Source organism: Marmota flaviventris, chromosome 3 (assembly GCF_047511675.1).
Source record: "Marmota flaviventris isolate mMarFla1 chromosome 3, mMarFla1.hap1, whole genome shotgun sequence".
Taxonomy (NCBI): Eukaryota; Metazoa; Chordata; class Mammalia; order Rodentia; family Sciuridae; genus Marmota; species Marmota flaviventris.
This window is the reverse complement of record NC_092500.1, coordinates 5,498,970-5,520,557: the sequence shown is the minus strand read 5'-3', so window position 1 is coordinate 5,520,557 and position 21,588 is coordinate 5,498,970. Positions and strand designations below refer to the sequence as shown.

The 21,588-nt window shown below is 44.6% G+C and overlaps 1 protein-coding gene across 1 annotated transcript in view; it reads right to left on the bottom strand.

Annotated features, from left to right (window-relative positions):
• Efcab6 (EF-hand calcium binding domain 6) overlaps positions 1-21,588 on the bottom strand; it is a 191,314-nt gene that overhangs the window by 130,962 nt on the left and 38,764 nt on the right. The window contains 3 exon segments of the mRNA XM_071609135.1: positions 3,212-3,360; positions 14,390-14,514; positions 21,088-21,200. Of these exon segments, the coding sequence (XP_071465236.1) occupies positions 3,212-3,360; positions 14,390-14,514; positions 21,088-21,200 (387 nt within the window).

Below are 21,588 nucleotides of genomic sequence, written 5' to 3'. Positions count from 1 at the left end.
CGTCTGGGGCACTTCCTGTGGATGTCCATCGTGGATCCCATGGATTCTCCCGAGCCCGATCCCCGTGCATGCTTCATGCCATTATTTACATGCTTACTTACAGCAGGTCCCCCCACGGCAGGCAAAGCTCTTTAGGAGCACGTTTTCCTTATTCCTCACGGAGCCTCAGAGTGCAGCACACTGCCTGGTGTACAGTGAGCACTCAGGAATTGTGCTGGTCAACTGAACAAGAACATGCAAAACTAAAAACCACCTAGAGACCCCAATGACAACGACGTGGTGCCAGGTAAGTGCACGAAGAGGCAGGTAGATGGTCAGGTTGAGGACTGGGTACCTGCAACGCTTGACTCCAGAACAATTCCAGATCATGGGTTTCACATTCTGGAACATTTGCACACATACATGATGAGAGACTAGGGAGGACCCAGGTCTAACACAATGTCCGTGAACGCCTCCTGCGTGCCTTTTACAACATCCTCAGCACGTCTGTGCTTGAGTTGACTCGTTGTCATGTCAGCACTCAACAGGTTTTGGATTTTAGAGCATTTCAGAATTTGAATTTTTGGATCATATGCTCAAGCAGTACGTAATTCACAGTGACACCTGGGTGTCTACTCTGCAGTTGTTTCTTGTGCCTGGTTCCATTGGGAATTCTGGGTAGATGTAAAAAAGGGACTCGGAGGGCCATGGGCAACAGCAGGGCCACTGTGAGCCCCATGCACTTGCTCTCCACACCCATTATATCTGTCACTCTGGTAAGTCACTCTGGCGCAGAACTGTGTGTCATTTATTTCTGCATTTTTTGCAACTACCATAAATAGACTCAGTAAATGATAGATGAATGAAATTTTATATATCTATTAAAATTATAACTCTGAAGACCATAAAGCCATATGAAAAATGTCTGTTTTTAAAAATTTCTGTTTTTTATTTTTAAAAGCACAATGTAAAAACTGTAAGTGTACCTTGATTACAAATATGTGAAAATTATTTATGTACATGGTTAAAAAATGATGAAAGAAAATGCAGAATAACCAAAATAGTTTGCTATTAAGGTGGATGGTTTTTGTTTTTAATTTTATTATTACTATTAAATTATTATTTGTATATTGAAAATGAAATAAGAAGAAATGTCTTTATGACTTTTAGCTATCCAAGAGAGTAATTTTTGAAAATCTTCATTTGCTAACTGGACATGGAATGTTTAATCCTAAAACTAAACTGTGCTTTTCGCTCTAGAAGTCACAGTGTTGGACACGCAGGGTGCCATCCCGGAGGCCCAGTGTTCTCAAAGTGGACCTGCTGCCTGCTTAATGCTGTTTTCCTCCCCTGCCCACAGGCCTTTCTTTCCTAGGTAACCCCAAGGAATCCACCCTTGCCCAGAGCTACACAGGACAAGCTTTCCATTAGCTTCTACCCTACTTCCCCTGAGAGAAGGTTCCCTGTCTCCCTGGACAGACAACCAGGTAAACTGCAGTATTCCCCACGTGGACTTGGGTCTATATATACCATTTTTTCTAAGTCAGGCCAATCAAACACACAAGCTCAACATTTGATTACCAACTGAAAGGAACCAGGGACCCTTGGAAAATGGCTGATTCCAGGTGTACGGCAAAAGATGTACAAGAGGAACCTGGAGCATTGCTGTCTCTCCAGAAAGCAAGAGAGCTGTCCAAGACTATCAGGGTCAATCACCAGGACTCAGAAACCAACATGAAAAAGCCCCCACTAGCCAAGACAGGGCAACCGAGTATCAGTAAGAATAACTTGTAATGAATTGAAACCCGTCAAATGTACTCAAATTCATGAACTCATAATGATTATTATGAATCAGCACCCACTGCTCATTCCAGAGGACGCTGGGAGCCAGCTGATGATGTTAAAAAGCAGCCACTGAAGGGACAGGACCAAGGACGGCCACCCTTCCCATGGCAACTGTGCTTGGTGGTTGTCACGTGGTTGGAGAAGAGATGATTTCATCACAGAAGTGTTTCAACTAATGACAGAAGAAGAAACGATAGACACAGAACAATTCCACTTCACTGTCACTAGGTACAACTGCTGTGGTCCCAGGTAGATTGGACCATCGACAGTGGCTGCTATTTTAGTCAGTTTTTCATTTCAAAAGACCTGAGAAGAACAACATAGAGGAGGAAAGTTTATTTGGTTCACAGTTTCAGACGTCTCCATCCACAGACAGACGACTGCATTGCTCTGGGCCCAAGGTGAGGCAAAGCATCATGGCAGAAGAAAATCAGCCCAGGCACGGCAACGGGACAAAATATAAACCCCAGAGGCACCCTCCCAGTAACCCACCTCCTCCAGCCACACCCCACCTGCCTACTATTACTGCCTACTTAATCTGTATCCATGGATTAATCCACTAATCAGGTTAAGGCTCACATAACCAATTCACCTGTGAAAATTCTGGCGCTGTCTCACACATGAACTTTTGGAGGACATGTCTCAACCATAACAGCTGCTGGTATTACAGAAAGAAACAATCAGTCAATACCAGCTTGCCATCAGCTCCAAGGTATTCCTGCCCAAGGCAGAAAGCACAAACACAGACATGGGCTGCAGATGGACAGCCTCAGGGCAGGTACTGGGGGAAAGGGACAGGAGCACATGAAACGTCACCATGGGTTGCAATAGTCAACCCATTTCCTTACACCCAGATTGTTCATAAACAATCCAGATTATTTCTAAAATGACCGGAGAGGAGGCCTAGAGGTTACAAGAGGACTGTGGTGGATGGGCCAGTGGCAATGTGCTGGCTGGATATGGATTCTGACTCGAATGAGCTGTAGGAGAGAACACAGGACAGGTGGTCACACTGAACCCGGGTTTATGACAGCAGTGCTAATTCCACTGGATATGAGAGTAGGATTCTGCCTTGGTTTTACAAAGAACTCATATCTTTCGAGTCACATATGGAAATATGATATCTGATGTTTGCTTCAGAAACATCTGAGATTGGAGACAATAAGCAGGGACACAGTGAAGTGACAGGCCAGGACCCAGTAACTGTCGAAGCTGGGGATGGGTCTGCGAGTGGATTCGTTACATTATTCTCTTTACTTGTGTATGTGTTTGAAATTTTCAATAATAAAAAGCCTAAAACACTAATAAAAAATAAATGAAGCTCTTCCTTATTCTCACAGTTGACGTTTGGGGGAAGAAACTGTCAAGGAAACAACAGAACTCTTACCTTTTCATTAGCTGGAGAAAAATTCTTCTTGGTAACCAGTACACAAAGGTGTCAAGGACGACCTTTAGGTAATTCAGAGAGACGTAGCCACCTTTGGAGGGGTCCCCGGCACTGAGGGCTTTTTCAACCTTCTCATAGGACTTGGAAAACTGTGATGAATTAAAATCAGAGAGTGGCATTCATAAAAATCAACTTCAGGGAGCTACTTAGCCATTTTATTTTTACCAAAACCACTTTACATTTTCCTCTCAAAAAAAAAAAAAGAAAGAAAGAAAGAAAGAGAAAACTGATCAAAAAGGTTACTGTGGCATGCACTGAACTTAAAATGATTAATTGATGAGCTCACTACAAAACATCCCCAGTCACAGCTGCTCAATTGACAAGGCAGACAAGCCTCTCAGGGAAAAACAGCAGAGACAACACATCTACCTCAACTTCAGCACTAAAAATACTTGGTGGATCTGCCAATTTGATACATCTCTGTTAATATACTGCAAGCCGTTCCCCACTGTGAGCCCACTAAGCTCCTAAGTCAGGCCAATCAAACATGCAACCTCAACATTTGATTAAAAATAGAAGCTGCTTTTACAGTAAGGGAAGTTATTAATGTAAGGATTGCACAGACACAGTGTACACTGGACATTTCTTAAATTGTGCTTTTAAACAAGAATTACCAAGCATGCGTGAATGCTCTTGGCTTTGGGATTCTTAAAACAGCCAAGTAGGCTGACCAGTGGTTTCTAGAAGAACACTGAAGATTGGTTTTATTTCCAGAGGTTTTCCTACTGTTTATTATTGAGTAATAATAATATGCTCCAACATTTTCAACCCTTCTGCTTTATCTGTATTCAATTTCTCCTGCTAACTGGGATAAGAAGATTAAAGAAATAACATAACCAGGGGACTGGGGCTCAGCAGTAGTGCATTTGCCTGGCACGTGGGAGGCCCTGGGTTCATTTATCAGTACCGAGTATAATAAATAGAAAAATAAAGATCTAACAACAACAACAAATAACGACCAACAATCTAGTGTAAGAGGTGACTTTCTGGGGCATCCAAGCTGGCAGCTAGAGGGAGGGAGCATTCTGTGTCGCTCCAGGACCTGGGATTCCAATCGTGGGGATACTGTTTCTCAGCGAGTGATCAGAGGACCCTTGACAGCTGCTCCCCCGCAGGAACCACAGCCGCCTGCCGCGCAGGTCTCCAGCCCTCAGGTCAGCGCAGGACCCCGGCTGCTCACCCACGCTGGTCCTCCAGGTGCCCGAGCAAGACCAGCGGCTTCAGCACCCGCGCTGGACTCCTGGCCGCGTACCCGCACAGGAACTCTAGCCACCACTCACATGTGGACCCCCATCTACCACCATTGGGCTCCTCTGGTCGCCTCCATCTTGGGACACTGCAACCACTGCCACTGTCCCCTTCACACAGTAGCCTGGCACCTGGGGACGTTGCACAAGGTCTGGAGACAGCCACCAGCCACAACACTGCACGCCACAGAGCTGCATCTCTGAACATGCCACCCACCACCACCATCCAGCCCCAACCAACCCAACACCCCATTTCTGAAAGCAGCCACCTCCATCTTGGGACAGCTTGGTCACCATCGTTAGTTGGGGCGACTCCCAACTTGGGACACCGGGTGAAGCTTGGAAGCAATATCAAGTCCCCAGCTGCTCCCTCTCCCCCGCAGCCGCTAACTGGCCCATGCTTGCCTGGCCCTGAACTGCCCAACACAGACAGCTCTCTGACAGGTACGCGGCCCCCAGAGCGCAGCCCACAAGACCTCCAGAGAGAGAGGTTCCCTCTGGGAAGTAGAAAGGGAGGGTGAGCGAGGTACAGTCTAGAGACTAGAGACCAGGAATTGTGAGGCCAGCAGGCGAGATAAGGAGGTAAGACCAGGTGTCCCCGTCACATGAGCAGCCCCAAAGGAGATCCTCGGGGTGCAGTCCCCCATGGGGAAGGGCAAGTGCTATCTATACCCCACCTCCAGGAGCTCCGCCCCAAGACCAACCCTCCCACCTGATAACCCTCCCCATCCTGAGGGTGCAGATACCAGCCAACCACAGACAGCCCACCTACTGGACCAGAGGGAAGCAGGAAAGACACTGACCCCAACAAAACAACCCTCTATCTTCCTTGGAGATTTTCCCCCTCTCTCTTCTCCCACCCTCACATCCCCAACATTTGTGAAACCAGGTACTTTCCATGGATTAGGCTGCTGAGGCCTGGGACGTCTGAATAGTGTATCACAGTGGTGTGTATATTCGTTTATCTCCTATTTTTACACTTTCTATTTTTCCTAATTTTATGTTTGTTTGTTATACTCTGTTGTCTTCCCACTTGTCTCCCCAAATCACTTTCTCTCTTTTCTCCTGCTACTAACCAACTTCTTTAGATTCCTCTTTCATCTTCCTAAGACCTAGTAACTCTGTATCCTCACCTCCTCCCCCTCAACATCTCATCCTACACCTCTCCCTGGCTCTTTGTCCACCATCAGAAACTGTGACCTTTTTGCAGACCTGCTGTTCATGTTGTAGGTAATAGTTGAAGTCACCATTTCTGTATATTGTGAGAAACCGTAAATGTCTTAATAGCAGCTCTTTGGTTTAAGGCTGTATATTGTTTCTATTGGGATCTGTTCACTGGAACCCTGCAGGGACACTGTAAGCCTATAGGGTAAAAACTGGAACACCTCCGATCCCAGAGCTAGGAGGAAGACACAGGAAAAAACAAGGGAGGAAAGTGCCCCCAACAAACCAAGATGCCACCTTATTGGAATCCCTGGCCAGCACCGCAGAAGGACGGACAGAGAAGGAGTTCAGATGCACATGATTAAAATGCTCTGTAAATTAAAGGATATAAGAGAGCAAATACAGGCAGCAAAAGATCATTTCAATAAAGAGCTACATAAGCAAATGCAGGAAGCAAAAGATTACTTCAATAAGGAGACAGAGCTTCTGGGAAAAAAAAAAAAACAGAAATCCTTGAAATGAAAGAAACTATAAACCAAATTAAAAACTCAATAGAAAGCACCACCAACAGATTAGATCACATGGAAGACAGGACCTCAGACAATGAAGACAAAATGTATAATCTTGAAAAGAATCTTGGGACACTATGAAGCAGTTCTAAGAGGAAAGTTCATTGCATGGAGTCCAACCCTTAAAAGAAGAAAAAGTCAACAAATAAAGGACCTAACTTTACATCTCAAAGCCCTAGAAAAAGAAGAACAAATCAACCCTCAAAGCAGTAGAAGACAGGAAATAATTAAAATCAGAGCTGAAATCAATGAAATTGAAACAAGAAACAATTGAAAAAATTGACAAAGCAAAAAGTTGGTTCTTTGAAAAAATAAATAGAATTGATAAGCTCTTAGCCATGCTAATGAAGAGAAGGACAGAGAAAACTCAAATTCCTAACATCTGTGATGAACAGGGAAATATCATGACATACACTACAGAAATACAGAAGATAATTAGAAATTATTTTGAAAATTTGTACTCCAATAAAATAGAAAATACCGAAGGCATCGACAAATTTCTAGAGTCATATGATTTTCCCAAACTGAATCAGGATGATATACATAAGTTAAACAAATCAATTTCAAGCAATGAAATAGAAGACACCATCAGAAGCTACCAACCAAGAAAAGCCCAGAACCAGTTGAGTACACAGCTGAATTCTATAAGACCTTTGAAGAAGAACTAACACCAATACTCCTCAAATTATGACATGAAATAGAAAAATAGGGAGCACTTCCAAACTCATTCTATGAGGCCAACATCACCCTGATTTTAAAGCCAGACAAAGACACATCAAGGAAAGAAAACTTCAGACCAATATTTAATGAACATAGATGCAAAAATTCTCAATAAAATTCTGGTAAATCAAATACAAAAAGATAGTGCACCATGATCAAGTGGGGTCTATCCCAGGGATGCAAGGTTGGTTCAACATACAGAAATCAATAAATGTCATTCATCACATCAATAGACTTAAAGATAAGAACCATATGATCACCTCAATAGATGCAGAGAAAGCATTTGACAAAATATAGCACCCCTTCAGTTCAAAGCACTAGAAAAACTAGGGATAACAGGAACACATCTCAACATTGTAAAAGCTATTCATGCTAAGCTCCAGACCAACATCATTCTAAATGGAGAAAAATTGGAACATTCCCTCTAAAAACTGGAACAAGGCAGGGATGCCCTCTTTCACCACTTCTACTTATTGTAGTTCTTGAAACACTGGCCAGAGCAATTACACAGGTGAAAGAAATTAAAGGGATATGGATAGGAAAAGAAGAACTCAAACTATCACTATTTGCTGACAATATGATTCTATACCTAGAAGATCCAAAAAAATCCTACCAGAAAACTTCTAGAACTAATAAATGAATTCAGCAAAGTAGCAGGATATAAAATCAAAACCCACAAGTCAAAGGCATTTCTGTACATCAATGACAAATCCTCTGAAAGAGAAACTAGGAAAACCACTCCATTTATAATACCACAGAAAAATAAAATACTTGGGAATCAACAAAAGAGGTGAAAGACCTCTACAATAAAAGAACTACAGAATGCTAAAGAAAGAAATTAAAAAGACCTTAGAAGATGGAAAGCTCTCCCTTGTTCTTTGATAGGCAGAATTAATATTGTCAAAATGACCATAATTCCAAAAGCACTAAACAGATTTAATGCAATTCCAATAAAAATCCCAATGACATTCCTCATAGAAATAGAAAAGCAATCATGAAATTAATCTGGAAAAATAAGAGTCCCAGAATAGCCAAAGCAATCCTTAGCAGAAGAGTGAAGCAGGTGGCATCTCAATACTAGACCTTAAACTATACTACAGAGCAATAGTAACAAAAATGGCATGGTATTGGCACCAAAATAGACTAGTAGACCAATGGTACAGAATAGAGGACACAGAGACTAACCCATATAAATACAGTTATCTCATATCAGACAAAGGCACCAAAAACATTTGCAGGTAAAAGGATGGAGTTGGGGAATATTATGCTAAGAAATATTAGAAAAGATAGCCTCTTCAACAAATGGTGCTGGGAAAACTGAAAATCCATATGCAGCGAAATGAAATTAAGTCCCTATCTCTCACGATGCACAAAACTCAATTCAAAGTGTATCAAGGACCTAGGAATTAAACCAGAGACCTTGCACCTAATAGAAGAAAAAGTAGACCCAAATCTTCATCATGTTGGATTAGGCCCTGACTTCCTTAACAAGACTCCTATAACACAAGAAATAAATCAAGAATCAATGGGGCTGGGGTTATGGCTCAGTGGTTGAGCGCTTGCTTCGAATATGTGAGTCACTGGGTTTGATTCTCAGCACCACATATAAATAAAAAATAAAAGTCCATCAACAACTAAAATGAGTAAAATAAATAAACTTTAAAAAAAGAATCAATAAATAGTATAGATTCAAACTAAAAAGCTTCTTCTCAGCAAAAGAAACAATCAGTGACGTGAATAGAGAGTCAACAGAATGGGAGCAAATTTTTACACATGCACATCAGATAGAGTACTAATCTCTAGTATGTATAAAGAACTCAAAAATCTTAATACCAAAAATACAAATAACCCAATCAATAAATGGGCCAAGGAACTGAACAGACACTCCTCAGAAGAGGATATACAGTCAGCCAACAAATATATGAAAAATATTCATCATCTCTAGCAATTAGAGAAATGCAAATCAAAACCACTCTAAGATTTCATCTCACTCCAGTCAGAATGGCAGCTGTTAAGAATACAAACAACAATAAGTGTTGGCAAGGATGTGGGGAAAAGGCACACTCATACATTGCTGGTGGGACTGCAAATTGGTGCAGCCAATATGGAAAGCAGAATGGAGTTTCCTTGGAAAACTGGGAATGGAACCACCATTTGACCCAGCTATCCCACTCCTCAGTTTATACCCAAAGGACTTAAAAACAGCATACTACAGAGACACAGCCACATTCATGTTTATAGCAGCACAATTCACAGTAGCTAAATTGTGGAACCAACCTAGATGCCCTTTAGTAGATGAATGGATAAAGAAACTGTGGTATATATACAGAGTGGAATATTACTCAGCACTAAAAGAGAATAAAATCATGGCATTTGCAGGTAAAAGGATGGAGTTGGGGAATATTATGCTAAGTGAAGTAAGCCAATCCCCAAAATCCAAATTTGAATGTTTTCTCTGATATGTGGATGGTGATCCATAATGGGGATAACGGGGAGCATAGGAGGAATAGAGGAACTCTAGAGAGGGCAAAGGGGAGAGAGGGGAAGGGAGGGGGCATTGGGGTAAGGAAGAAGGTGGAATGAGATGGACATCATTACCCTAAGTACATGTATGAAGATATGAATGGTGTGACTCTACTTTGTGTGCAACCAGAGACATGAAAAATTGTGCTCTACGTGTGTACTATGAATTGAAATGCATTCTGCTGTCATGTATAACAAATTAGAATAAACAAATAAACTTTTTTTTTAAAAAAAGGTGACTTTCTTCAACAGCTGCGGGATGGGGACCTGTGTGCAGGAGATTTCACCCACTGAAGGAGCAAGGGGCAGAGTCGGAATATGTCCTTTCTGTGCACAGGAATACAAAGGATCTTTCAAATATTTAGAGACCTCAGTTTCTCGGAATGGACCCAAGCTTCTTGGACGGTTGCATACGATTAACTCGAAAAGCACCCAACCTTGCCCCTTTCTCTTTCTGGTGGTGAGCTGCATGTGATGCTCCCTGGGGGAGGGTTCCCCAAGAGGAGGAGGCAGGTGGCGCAGGGCCGTGCATTTGCTGCACTCTGAACTCCATTTTAATGTCTTAGTGACTTTGGCCTCCAGTGAGGTTCTCTTCGGGAATATGCTCCTGACCAAGAGCTTTGAGAAGAGCAGGGAGGGAAACTGAAAGAGTATTTTGGTGACACATGTAACCTCTAGGGATTTTCATTGTGACTGTGTGTTGGTGAGCCTTGGTTTAAGAAAAATCCAAGCAATTCAGCAGAGTGTAAAAAGGAAATGAATATACAGGAAGTCTTACCATCCAAAGCTTTGTACAGAGTGTTCCAAAAGCTCCCAACAAGATCCCGATCATGTCTATAATTTTACAAAAAAGGAACCACACTACACTTTCAGATCGACAGAGGCTTTCTTCATTTAGCACCATCGCTTGAAAATATTCCCGTCAGCAGCAGCGCTTGTCTACATTATTCTTTCGGATGCTTCGGGGCACCCCAGCATATTGGTGGACAGGCAAATGGTACAACCATCGTCCATCTTCACGCATTTAGCTTTATGTTTCCCTGATTCCCAATCTAAACGAGATCCCCCATCATTATTTTCTCTCTCAACACCTTGTCTTCTGCCATAACATTAAAAAGTTACATTGATGACGGTGTGTGTGTTTCACGTCCCTGTCCCTGGTGTGGGTCACAGGGCTCTGTGGAAGCAGAGCTGTGACTGCTCTGTTCATTAGCAATGACCCAGAACAGAGCACAGTTTGGTGCACTCAAAAACAGGTATTTTTTAAAAGCAGATATATTTTTATCAATAATGTCCTAAATAAATGTTGCCAAATATAAAAAGCTGTACAGGAGCTGGGGATGTGGCTCAAGCGGTAGCGGGCTCGCCTGGCATGCGCGGGGAGCTGGTTCGATCCTCAGCACCACATAAAAATAAAATAAAGATGTGTGTCCACTGAAAACTGAAAAATAAATATTAAAAAATTCTCTCTCTCTCTCTTAAAAAAAAAAGCTGTACAAAGCACTAGTAAACAAGGAAGTTACACCTGAGGTAGCATCTGCACCAGGCCAGTAAAAGTGTGACTGTTCACCCCCATTAAGTGTCAGAGGCACGTGTGACAAGGGGAGGGCACGTGCATCTAAATGGACAGGGGAAAAACACACCTGCCAATCAAAGAAAGGCCATGCGCTCCACGGTCCAGCCAGCTCCGCACCTGGGTGTAGAGTGCCCAGAGAAACTCGGCACCTATGCACAGAAGCCACGTGTGCAGTCACCTACAGTGGCCCTGTCCAAACACCCACCCCCAGGAGGACACACAACTCGTGTGCTTTTGGATAACGGAAAACCGTGCAGCACAGAGAATGATAACACAGGTGCATCCGGAGGAGGAATATCACCCCCAGGATGAACAGAAACAGCTTTGCAACTCTGCAATGATACGAGAGGGAGAAAGAAAGAAAGTCGGATAGACAGAGATGAGCCACATCAGGCCAAAGACAAAGAATCCAGTCTCAGGAAACAGAACAACAATATCACCTGCAAACGCTTCACGCCATAAAAATGGACTAAATTAAAAATATGAATCCATTAAAAGGAAATCTTGAAAATTATAAAACAATGAAAGAATGAGAAAGGATTTTCAAAGCTAAGAAAATGAAGGTAGCATCTTTATAGGACTAATAAAATTATAAACAGCAAGAATAAGACATCAGGAAGGAAATTAATATTGAAGATATGCCTCGAAAGAATCTCAACCACGGGGCTGGGGCTGGGGCTGGGGCTCAGTGGCAGAGCGCTTGCCTCACACGTGTGAGGCCCTGGGTTCGATCCTCAACACCACATAAAAATTAATTAATTAATTAATTAAAATAAAGGTTTAAAAATAAATAAGAATCTCAACAATAGCAGAGAAATAGGACAGAAGGGTTACAGCAGCTTGAGAAGGTGACAGCTTCCAAGACAAAGATGATCCAATACAAGGAGAACTGGTCAAGCCCCAGGGGAAGCCAGGTGGGTGGGCGGGGGTGGGGGTGGGGGTGGAGGTTCCCAGCACAGGACTCTTGCCTGCCGGAAGGAAGAGTGAATCTGCCACCAAAGGCCACAGTGTATCCCAGAAAACCACCTCCAAATCCTCCATGCTAGGACATGGCTTAGTTTGGCTTTTTAAATTTCAACGATGGTGGGAAAATGCTTTAAGCGTCCAGGTAGGAAAGGAAATGAGCTACATTCGGAAAGAAATCAGGTGGACCCAGGCTCCTCGAAGCGACAGGAGGCTAGAGACAGTAGATAAAACATTCACGACTTTATGAAGGAAACAAAGTGTGATGCAGAATTGTACCCAGCCGAGTTGTTGTTCAAGGATAAAAGCGAAAGGCACACAGCCTCAAATATGGAAAAAAACAAAGGGAGAAAAGCCCCCTGAGCCTCTCCCTAGGAAATGGCTCAACTATGAGAGGCAGCAACCCAAACAATCAGTCAAGATGAAGATCTGGGAGGGCCACACGTGTGGTGAGCCCAGAACTAGAGGGGCGCAGAAACTCAGGCCAGCAGGAAACAGAGGCCCGGGGCAGGACTGTGGAATGTGGCTGTCATAAACTCTGGGCATCCTGGGGCAGGGCAGAGCCAGGGAAGGCTGGGGGCCAGTCGCTGAGCTCCCTGGCGACAGCCAGCCCGGATGCCTGTGCCAGCCCTGGGGACAGGCTTCAGAGGCAGACTCCCTCTGGCTCACCCTTTGAGGAACTACTCTGTCTCTGTCTCTGTCTCTGTCTCGTGGGAAAGAACTCATGCAAAGTCCAGACATGTCCTGGGCTCCACTCGAGGACAGCCTGGCAGGGTTAAGAGCAGGACCCTGAGCTCCAGTTGGCTCCCAAGGGCTCTAGACTCACTGGCAAGTCATCTCACGGCCTTCTGCCTCTGCTTCCTCACGGTAAGGTGGAGATGACAGCGGAGCCTGACCCACAGACAGTAGCAGGGCTGAATACTCAGGCCCCGAGGCCGCCTGGCCTGGGCAGCCTGGGAGAAGCTGGTCACTAGCGCAATGGTATGCCTGCTTTTCTTCTGAGGAGCCAAGGACATTTAAAATAAATATGCTTTGTTTTTCAAAAAGCGCATGATCCTCTTATACGACCATTTCCATCTGTGTGTCTGCTCACCCAGTGCCCATGGATGCAGTGCCCTTCTCTACATGAACAGGAAGTTCTAGAACAACGTTCACTGAAGGCTGCCTTCAGTGTTTCAGAACTGCACACATTTCTTGCAATGGGCATGCGTTCTATAACGGTCATGTTTTTATGAAAACAATAAAGCTGTTAACAAGAGCAACCTGGGAAAACATGTCTTACCAAATTACCAACGGACACTCAGATGTTCGCTTCTCTAAAACCCTTAGCAACACTGGCTTTGTTAGTTTTTTCTTCATTGAAATTTTTCTATTGAAAATTTCGTATTGACAATTTGGGAGTTTATGTATGTTAGGAACAGTGATATTATATTTGTCACTTACATTACATGGATTTTGCCACATTTACCTTATGTCTACACAAAGTTTTGCTGTATAAAAGTTTTCGTTTTCATATAGTCAAACTTTGCCTTTTTCTTTATGGCTTTTGGGCATTACTTCATGCTTAAAAGATGTTTTAAATTTCAAATTAAAAATGTTTTCACCCAGGCTTGGACTATAGTGCAACGTTACAGCATTTCCCTAATGTGGTATGCTCTCCAGCATACTAAAAATTTAAAAAACTAAATTTTATTTTACCCACATTTATCATTTTATATTTAAATGGTTCATGCTTATAAAATTAATTGTTGGGAAAGAGTAAGTATCTCAATTACAATTTTTTAATGATCCAACCCCTGCCCCCACTTTCTTGTTGAAATGCCACATATCATCTGAGAAGTTTCTGTACATAAATGGACCTAGTATCCAGCTCATCTTTTAAATCCCTCTGAATGTTCATTGCTGCACCCACGCCATACTGTCTTAATTATTAAGCCTTTATAAAACATTCTGTATGTGGTAAGACAAGTTCTCTATTGTAATTATTCAAAAGAAATAAGTATCCAGGTGTTAATAGCAAACCTCCCAATCCCAATCAGGAAGAATCTCTGCATTTATTCAAATTTTCTTCTGCTACTCAATCAACCTGTGTCCGCTCCTCATGTGAGTGTGACATAGTTCTTACTAGAATTGGTGAGAGTGACACAGAGAATGTACTTAAAAATCGACTTCTTATCACCGCCACTGTGGTCAGTGCCCTGGAGTCACCAGGGGACGGCGGAGGTCTCCGGTTGCAGGAGACAGAGGTAGGACCAGAACCAACCTTGGAAATAATGTCTAGCACTAGCAGTTTTATGGGCCATCTCCCTGCTCTGGTTTCCTTCAAGCACCTCTGTGCCCTTAGGAGAACACTCACCTCTCTGCCAAACGTCCTTTCAATGTCATCCAAGGAGCAGTTATCCCAGATGCTGTCAGAAGCCACGAAGCTGGGCAAGAGCTCCCTCCTGGAGAGTTTAGCTTGTTGATTCTCCCGCGTGATCTCTGGAAGAAAAGAATAAATGAAAGGCTTCAGTTTACTCACATGGCCAAAAGTACATTTAAACATTATTTCCTTTTAATCATCGCTTGTTTGATAAAAGTAAGACTTGAATAAACAAAGGAAATGATGAGCCCCATCTAATAAACTGTACTGAAATAGCTGGATGAACAGTTTAGGAAAAAAAAGTCAGTCTTCCACAGGCTACTCTGGAACCAGTTCTAGACAGAGTGAAATGTACACTAAGCAGAGTAATAAAACCATAAATGTAGTAGAAGAAAATTATGATGACAATTACATAATATATAACCTTTGTGTGAAGACTTTCCAAAGAAATCATTAAACCAGAAATCATTTAAATAATGGCTAGGTCTGACAATATAAATATTTAATTTTTGTTTGGTTAAAAATTCACACAAATAACAGTGAAAAAAATTGAGTGGGGAAAAGCTATTGTTAATATACATGAGAAATATAGGTCAATTTTCATAATATATGAGTTTCTTTTATGAATCAATAAGATGAATATAAATATTCAATAGATTATCTGTCTCTAACTCACTTCAAAAGAACTAAAAAAAAAAAAATCCAGTAACTGTATGAGAAGTGCCCAAACTTTGAAAATTTTTAAAATCTAATTAAACCAGTTGGTATTTTTTCCTGCTTTTCAAAAAGGCAAGGATGAAGGACTGATAAGGACCAGTTCTACTGAGTGCGCCTGACCATCCTCAAACCCTTCCCCACACCCTCGACAAGTGGGGTAATGGCACAGGTGACCAACCTTACATGGGCCAGGTCACCCTGCACTACTTATAAGGGGAAAAAAAGGAAACAGTCCAGATGCCCAGAAAAGGGGACAAGTTGTGTGAAGTCGTGGCTCACGGAGCCTGGAGCCTGTGAAAGGGCACACGGAAGCCGACCCCCAGGACGCAGGGCTAATTCATGACCGCAGAGCTTCTCTGTGCTGCCTACTGTGTCACGATGGGAAAAAAAGACAATTGATTTAATTTTCCATCCACACATCTATGGAGGTATCAGGAAACAAAAACCCAGGGCACGCATGCCGGAAGGAGTACAGAGGTGGGGCTCAGGAGGTAGGATTTCAGGGGATTGTTATTTTGTGGTTTTGTATTTTCTGACTCTTGTCAAACAAGCGTGTGTTACTTTTATGATTAAAAAAAAGAATAAAATAAATCTAAAATATAGCCATTTTCTTCCTCAGAGTCGACTGCAAAGAATCACAAATGGTTTCCCAGATTTATTTCCTAAAATGTCTGCATTCAGCCCACTCCATCCAGCTGCCGCTAGGGTCTGCCAGTCACTGGGACTCTATCTCCAGCTCCAAAAAAAACCAAAAACAAAGAAAGCAAGCCTCCCGCAGAGGGGCCCTCTGGGTGACCTCATGAGCTCAGGGCTGCTCTTCGCAGCCTGCTGTGGACTAGAGGCAGCGGGCAGAGTCCTCAGAATGGGGGTCCCAGCCCCCAAGCTGCAGCACCCCTGGCCCAGCTCACCCGGCTGCCTGGCTGCCTGGCCCTTCATCCTGTTCTCACTCCACTTGTGATTCACAGGGACGGGGACACACACACACACACACACACACACACACGGATGGGCAGCCTGTCATCTGGGAACTCGCACTGGCTGGCAGGACCCAGGGCATCTTTGGTTATGCCAGGTCCCGTTCCCCAGTGCAGCCTCGTCCTTCCTGCCACCCTCTGGTTTTCCGACACTCTTTCTGAAGGATTTTTTTTCCTGTGCTGGGGATGGAAGCCAGGACCTTCCATGCGCCAGGCCAGAGCCCTACCACCTTGCTGAAGGATCCCTGTCGGTTTGAACAGTATAAAGAAGTCTTTAGTGGCTGAGCTCTGTTCTAGGTGTGGTGAAGGAAAGCCGCCCGAGTTACCTCCTCATGTGCCCAGACAGATATAGAGGTGGCCTGGAAAGAACCAAGCACCCCCAAGACAGAAATAAGCAGAGATAGTAGGAAACACCGTTCCACGTTCAGAAAAGTCAAAGGTAAGGCGTGGCTGCCACCAGAGACCACCCCACAGAGCTGAGGACAGCACCGAATCCCTGCACAGCGCCTGGCAGATGGACCTTACATGACATTTCCTCCCCAGATGAATATACAGTAGCAGATTTCATCCTGTGGCTTACAGTTCACGGCAGGACATCGTATTAGAGCCAGGAATCACACACCGAAAACTTTAATATGTTGATTTCTATTTGTCAATTGTATCACAATAAAGTTGCAAATAAATCATTGTAGAAATGCAGAGTAAACTAAAAGGAATGAAGAGAATAAAACAGAAATAGAAGGTGAAATAAAGACTGTCAAGTAAAGAAAAAGAAAGGAGGAAGGAGGGAGGAGGAGGAAGGAGGAAGGAGGTGAAAGGGTAAAGTTTCTGAACTGCACACAGAACCTGAAATTCCTGAGGCAGTTAAGACAACGCCCTACTGGCCATTTAGTTGATTAATATCCTAGGACCCTGTGCAGCTTGTCACGTAGGCATTCAAGGCCCAAACCAATCAGTTTGAATGTGTACCCCGCTTAGGAGTGACCAATCACCCCCGCCCGACCTGTTCCCGCCAATGAATGTGCTAATCATGTATGAGAGTTGTTGTTCAATTTTCCCGCGCCTCATGCTGATTTGTTCTGATGTATGCAAAGCCCCCGCCCTCCCCAAAAAGTGTACTTAAGCACTGCTTAACCTCTGCTCCGGGCTCTGGGCTGCTCTCCCTTCTTGAGTGAGCACGGAGCCCCAGCGCGTTGGAATGGATCCCCAATAAATCCCCTTCTGCAATTGCATGAGTCAGTCTCTTGGTGGTCTCTTCCTCCGATGTTTCGCTGGACCCTTACAGAGGGAGGAGGGAGGAGGAGGAAGAGAGAGGAAGGAGCGGGAAGACAGAGTCGAGACCCATGTACTAGGAATTATGCAGAAGACGGTCAGACAACCGGTGAAACAAATACTAAAATTTACAGTTAAAACATCTTTCCTGAAATGCGAGAGACCCAAGTCCACACATTTAAACTGTACACAACGCACTCAGGAGATCAATCAGTCTGCTGGTATCATGGAATATTCTAGAAAAATTTTTAGGGTTTAAAAATCTCTTAACATCCAGGCAAAAAAAAATCAAGTTACAAATAGGGAAATAAAATCAGACTGTCACCAAGCTTTTCTTCAGCCAAACGTTATGCCGCCAGGCAATGGGAGAAAAAAGACATTTAAGACGCTTAGGAAAAACTGGATTCAAGGATTCTACATCCAGAAAAGCTGATTTTTCAAGTGTTAAGGCCACAAACTTAGGAACAAGAAAGAAATCAGAGAATATTGTTTCCATGAGCATTTCCCAAGGAACCTACCAGAAAACAAGGAATACACAAACCGGGAAGGGAAACGACAAGCCCAGGAAGGCAGAGCGCTGAGCTAATGCGCTGGGTGAAGGCCCCTCCCCTGGACAGCGCAATCCTGTGAAAGCGGTCAGCAGGACAGCAAGACCTGCTCCTGAGCCACTCGAGCGGAAAGAACTGGAAGGTGAGTCAACGGGAAGGGCTCCAGGGCGGCCCCAGGGGCCTGTCTGTTCCTCGGCTCCGCCCAGCGCCAGCTCCTAAGAGGGGAATTCCAACAGCCCACCCATGTGCAGGTAAAACGCTTCCCCACCCCACAGCGCAGAGGCCATGCAGACCCCAGGAGGGGCACAGCCTGGGGCTGAGGACTCTGAAGAGACAGGACCCTGGCCGACGCTGAGCCGCTGGTCACAATGCTCCCTTCCGGCTTCTTGCCAGGAGCAGGCCTGGTCCAGACAGAGCCTCAGTCCGGAGCTGAAGTGTGATGCCCACACCCCAGACTCCTGCTTCTTCAAGTTAGAACATCCACAAAAATGGCCTGCCTCTGAAGGATCTGGATTTTACTTATAAATGTTGTAGAAGTAGCCAGTGGGAAAACCAGTGTGAAAGAGATATTTTCAGATGATCCCTGCCTAGGCTGCAGAAGACAGACTAATGAGAACAGATGCATGCCAGGACTATGCCAGGTACAGGGTGCCACAGCCGCACACTGCGAGTGGCTGCGTAGGACACAGCACAGCACAGCACAGCAGCACAGCCAGGGGCAGGAGGGCCGCACTGGGAGGTGCTGGGAAAGTCCTGTGCCTCACAGAAGCCTCCATTATCTGAGGGCGGACTCGGGTTGACAGAAGGTGCATATCGTGAACCCTAAAGGACGCTTGATAATGAATGAAAGATGTCAATAGAAGAAGTAATGCAGAATAGAAAATGCTGGGTTCACCCAAACTTTTTGAAATTAACCCAAACTCTTTAGGAAAAAAGGCAGGGGCTGGATTAGACAGAGAAGTGGCATAACACACAGAAGGAGAGAGCCCACCTTGGAAGAAATGTAAGTAAAGATAAAAATACAAGCCAGGCACGGTGGCGCACGACTGTCATCCCAGCGGCTCAGGAGGCTGAGGCAGGAGGATCCTGAGTTCAAAGCCAGCCTCAGCAACTCAGCGAGGCGCTACTCAAAATAAAAAATACAAAGGGCCGGGGATGTGGCTCAGTGGTAGAGCACCCTTGGGTTAAATCTCTAGCACTCTTCCCCACCCCACCCCACCCCAAAAGAAAGATACAGAACTTCTTACTGAGATCCGAATTCAGTGAGATAGAGCTCAATGGCGAGACAGAAACACAACACGAGGAGAGGGGCCCGGCAGTGGGCCTGAGGAAGCACCCAGAGCCACCAGTGCACTAGGAACAACAGGAACAGAATAGACACGGGCGGAGCCACAGTAGAGATGAAGACTGAAGTGATCCAGTGGCTACAGAGGAGGAGGAGGAGTGGAGAGATGTGGGCAGCAGGACAGCCTGTGCCCAGAAGGTCACAGTCCAAAAAATAAAGACTCATCCAAAGACATATTGCATAAAAAAAAAAAAAACAAACTCAAAATGAAGGAAAGACTCATCCAAAGACATATTGCTTAAAAAAATCAAAATGGAGAGAGAGTTAACTTTACAAACTAAAAGCGCCCTGTGTTCTAGAAGGCCACACAGAGGGCAGGCGCTGAGACCTCCCTGGCCATGCTGCTGAGGTTCAGGGTTGAAAAGCTGTTTGGGCAGCTGGCAGAGAAAGCCCGTCACCAGCCAGGGGGACACACAGGCCTCTCTTCAGCCACTCAGCCCCAGCAGGCCACAGACCAAAGTCCCTGACATTCTGAAAGGGAAAAGTGTAACCTGGGGGTATTGGGTGTGTGTGTGTGTGTGTGTGTGTGTGCACCCACACGCACACTCACCCACACACATGCATGCTGAGGCACTGGGGTGGAATCAGACCTCACAGGTGTTAGGCAAGTGCTCAACCCCTGAGCCACACCCCAGCCCTTTCTATTTTAACTTGAGGCAGGGTCTCACTAAGTGAGACAAAGAGGCGAGCCTTGGCTTGGGATCCTCCTGCCTCGGCCTCCCGAGGAGCTGGGATTTCAGCATGTGCCACATGGGAATACTGTGTTTGTCGTTTTCTTGAGTTTTGTTGCGATTTCTAACTCTCCTGATCCACTAAGGTGAGAGAGAAATTCTCATATGAAATAGCATCTACCTGACCCCATTTTCACAAATGGAGCACTTTTTCCTGTCTCCTATCTACTGCACTCTTAGGAGGGCTAGGAAGAGAGCCGGTGGGGCATTCTGGGCAGCAGATGGATTTGGTGGCTAATTTCAATCTTTCACTCATCTGCATTAGTTCCGGCCTCACAGGGCCATGGGGCTATGAAGAGACGATAGGAGACCATGCTTGGTGAACGCCTGGCACCGTGGCTGCACACGGTCGAGCCCTGTAGGCGTGTGGTTAGCATGCCTGGTGAGCTGGGTTAGCACACCAGGCTGACACGACCCACCGGTGAGATAGATCTGAGGGTCACAGGAGGCGCTCAGGGAATATCTGCTGAAAGGAATTCAGTTGAAGCCAGACAGAGTGACCAATAAGCCTGTCACAGGTGATAAGCCCCTGAGGCAAGAAATCAGTGAAAAGAAACCAGATTAAGTCCAGGAAAATGACCAGCGTCCAGGAAGGGACAATATCTGATTCATAGCCTCACAGAGCCACCTGACGGTTAGGGCACTTCAGCAGTGGGCTGGGATACAGGCTCTCAGAGGGCAAACGAGGTCACACATTTACCTGGCTTTACTGTAAATTACTCTGCCCTTTTGTATTGAGATTTTTCAAATTAAAGGAATATGTGTTCATAATAGAAAAAAAACTTTTGAAAATACAAAAGCCGCAGAAAGAAGAGCTAATACCGCTCAGAGGCAAACCACTTAAAGACCATCTGTGAGCTGGAGACGTTCCCAACCCTGTGCGGATGCACGCACAAGCCCACGTCATCCCAACTCCTAGCTGCACCTTCCTCTATAGTGAGGCACTCACGCTATTCCCATAAACATGGCTCCGCGGCTATTATAGATTATGCATTTTCCATATTTGAAAATATTTCCTCAGGAGAGATCCACCAGAAAGTATTTAGTTGTAACTATCATGCTAAAGCACACTGAAACCTCTTGCTATGTACTGAAAAATCCTTACCTTGATTCCCCATAAAATATCTAAGGTTCAGGTCATTATTTATGCCAAGGTTCTTCAAAAAAACATTGTAATCCACTGCAGTATCTTTATCAATGTCGTAGTGTTTTGAAAACCTGAAATACAAATGTTCTTTAGAAATCAGACATTCTGATACAACACATCTGAAATGAAGAAAGTGGTTCCTAAGGGTTCCTCTACAGGGGTGGGCAGTGATTTTAATGTCTGTTTCTCGCTACAGCTGGAATTTAGAAGTCAACCCTGGAAGCGTTACTGTCAGATTCCAAACATGCAGCTCCTCTGAAGACCACACCCGCAGCCTGGGCCTGGACACACAGTTTCCTGTGGGACAGCATCTAGGACTGGCAGGAGGGTGTGGGGCCATGCCCCACACTTGGACTGCAGGCCCAGGGACCTGGGCAGTGAGCCGGTTGGCACGACATTCCGTGACCAGGGAACCCAGAGCAGGAAGGGGTGCCAAGGAGCGGATCACCTCAACAGAGA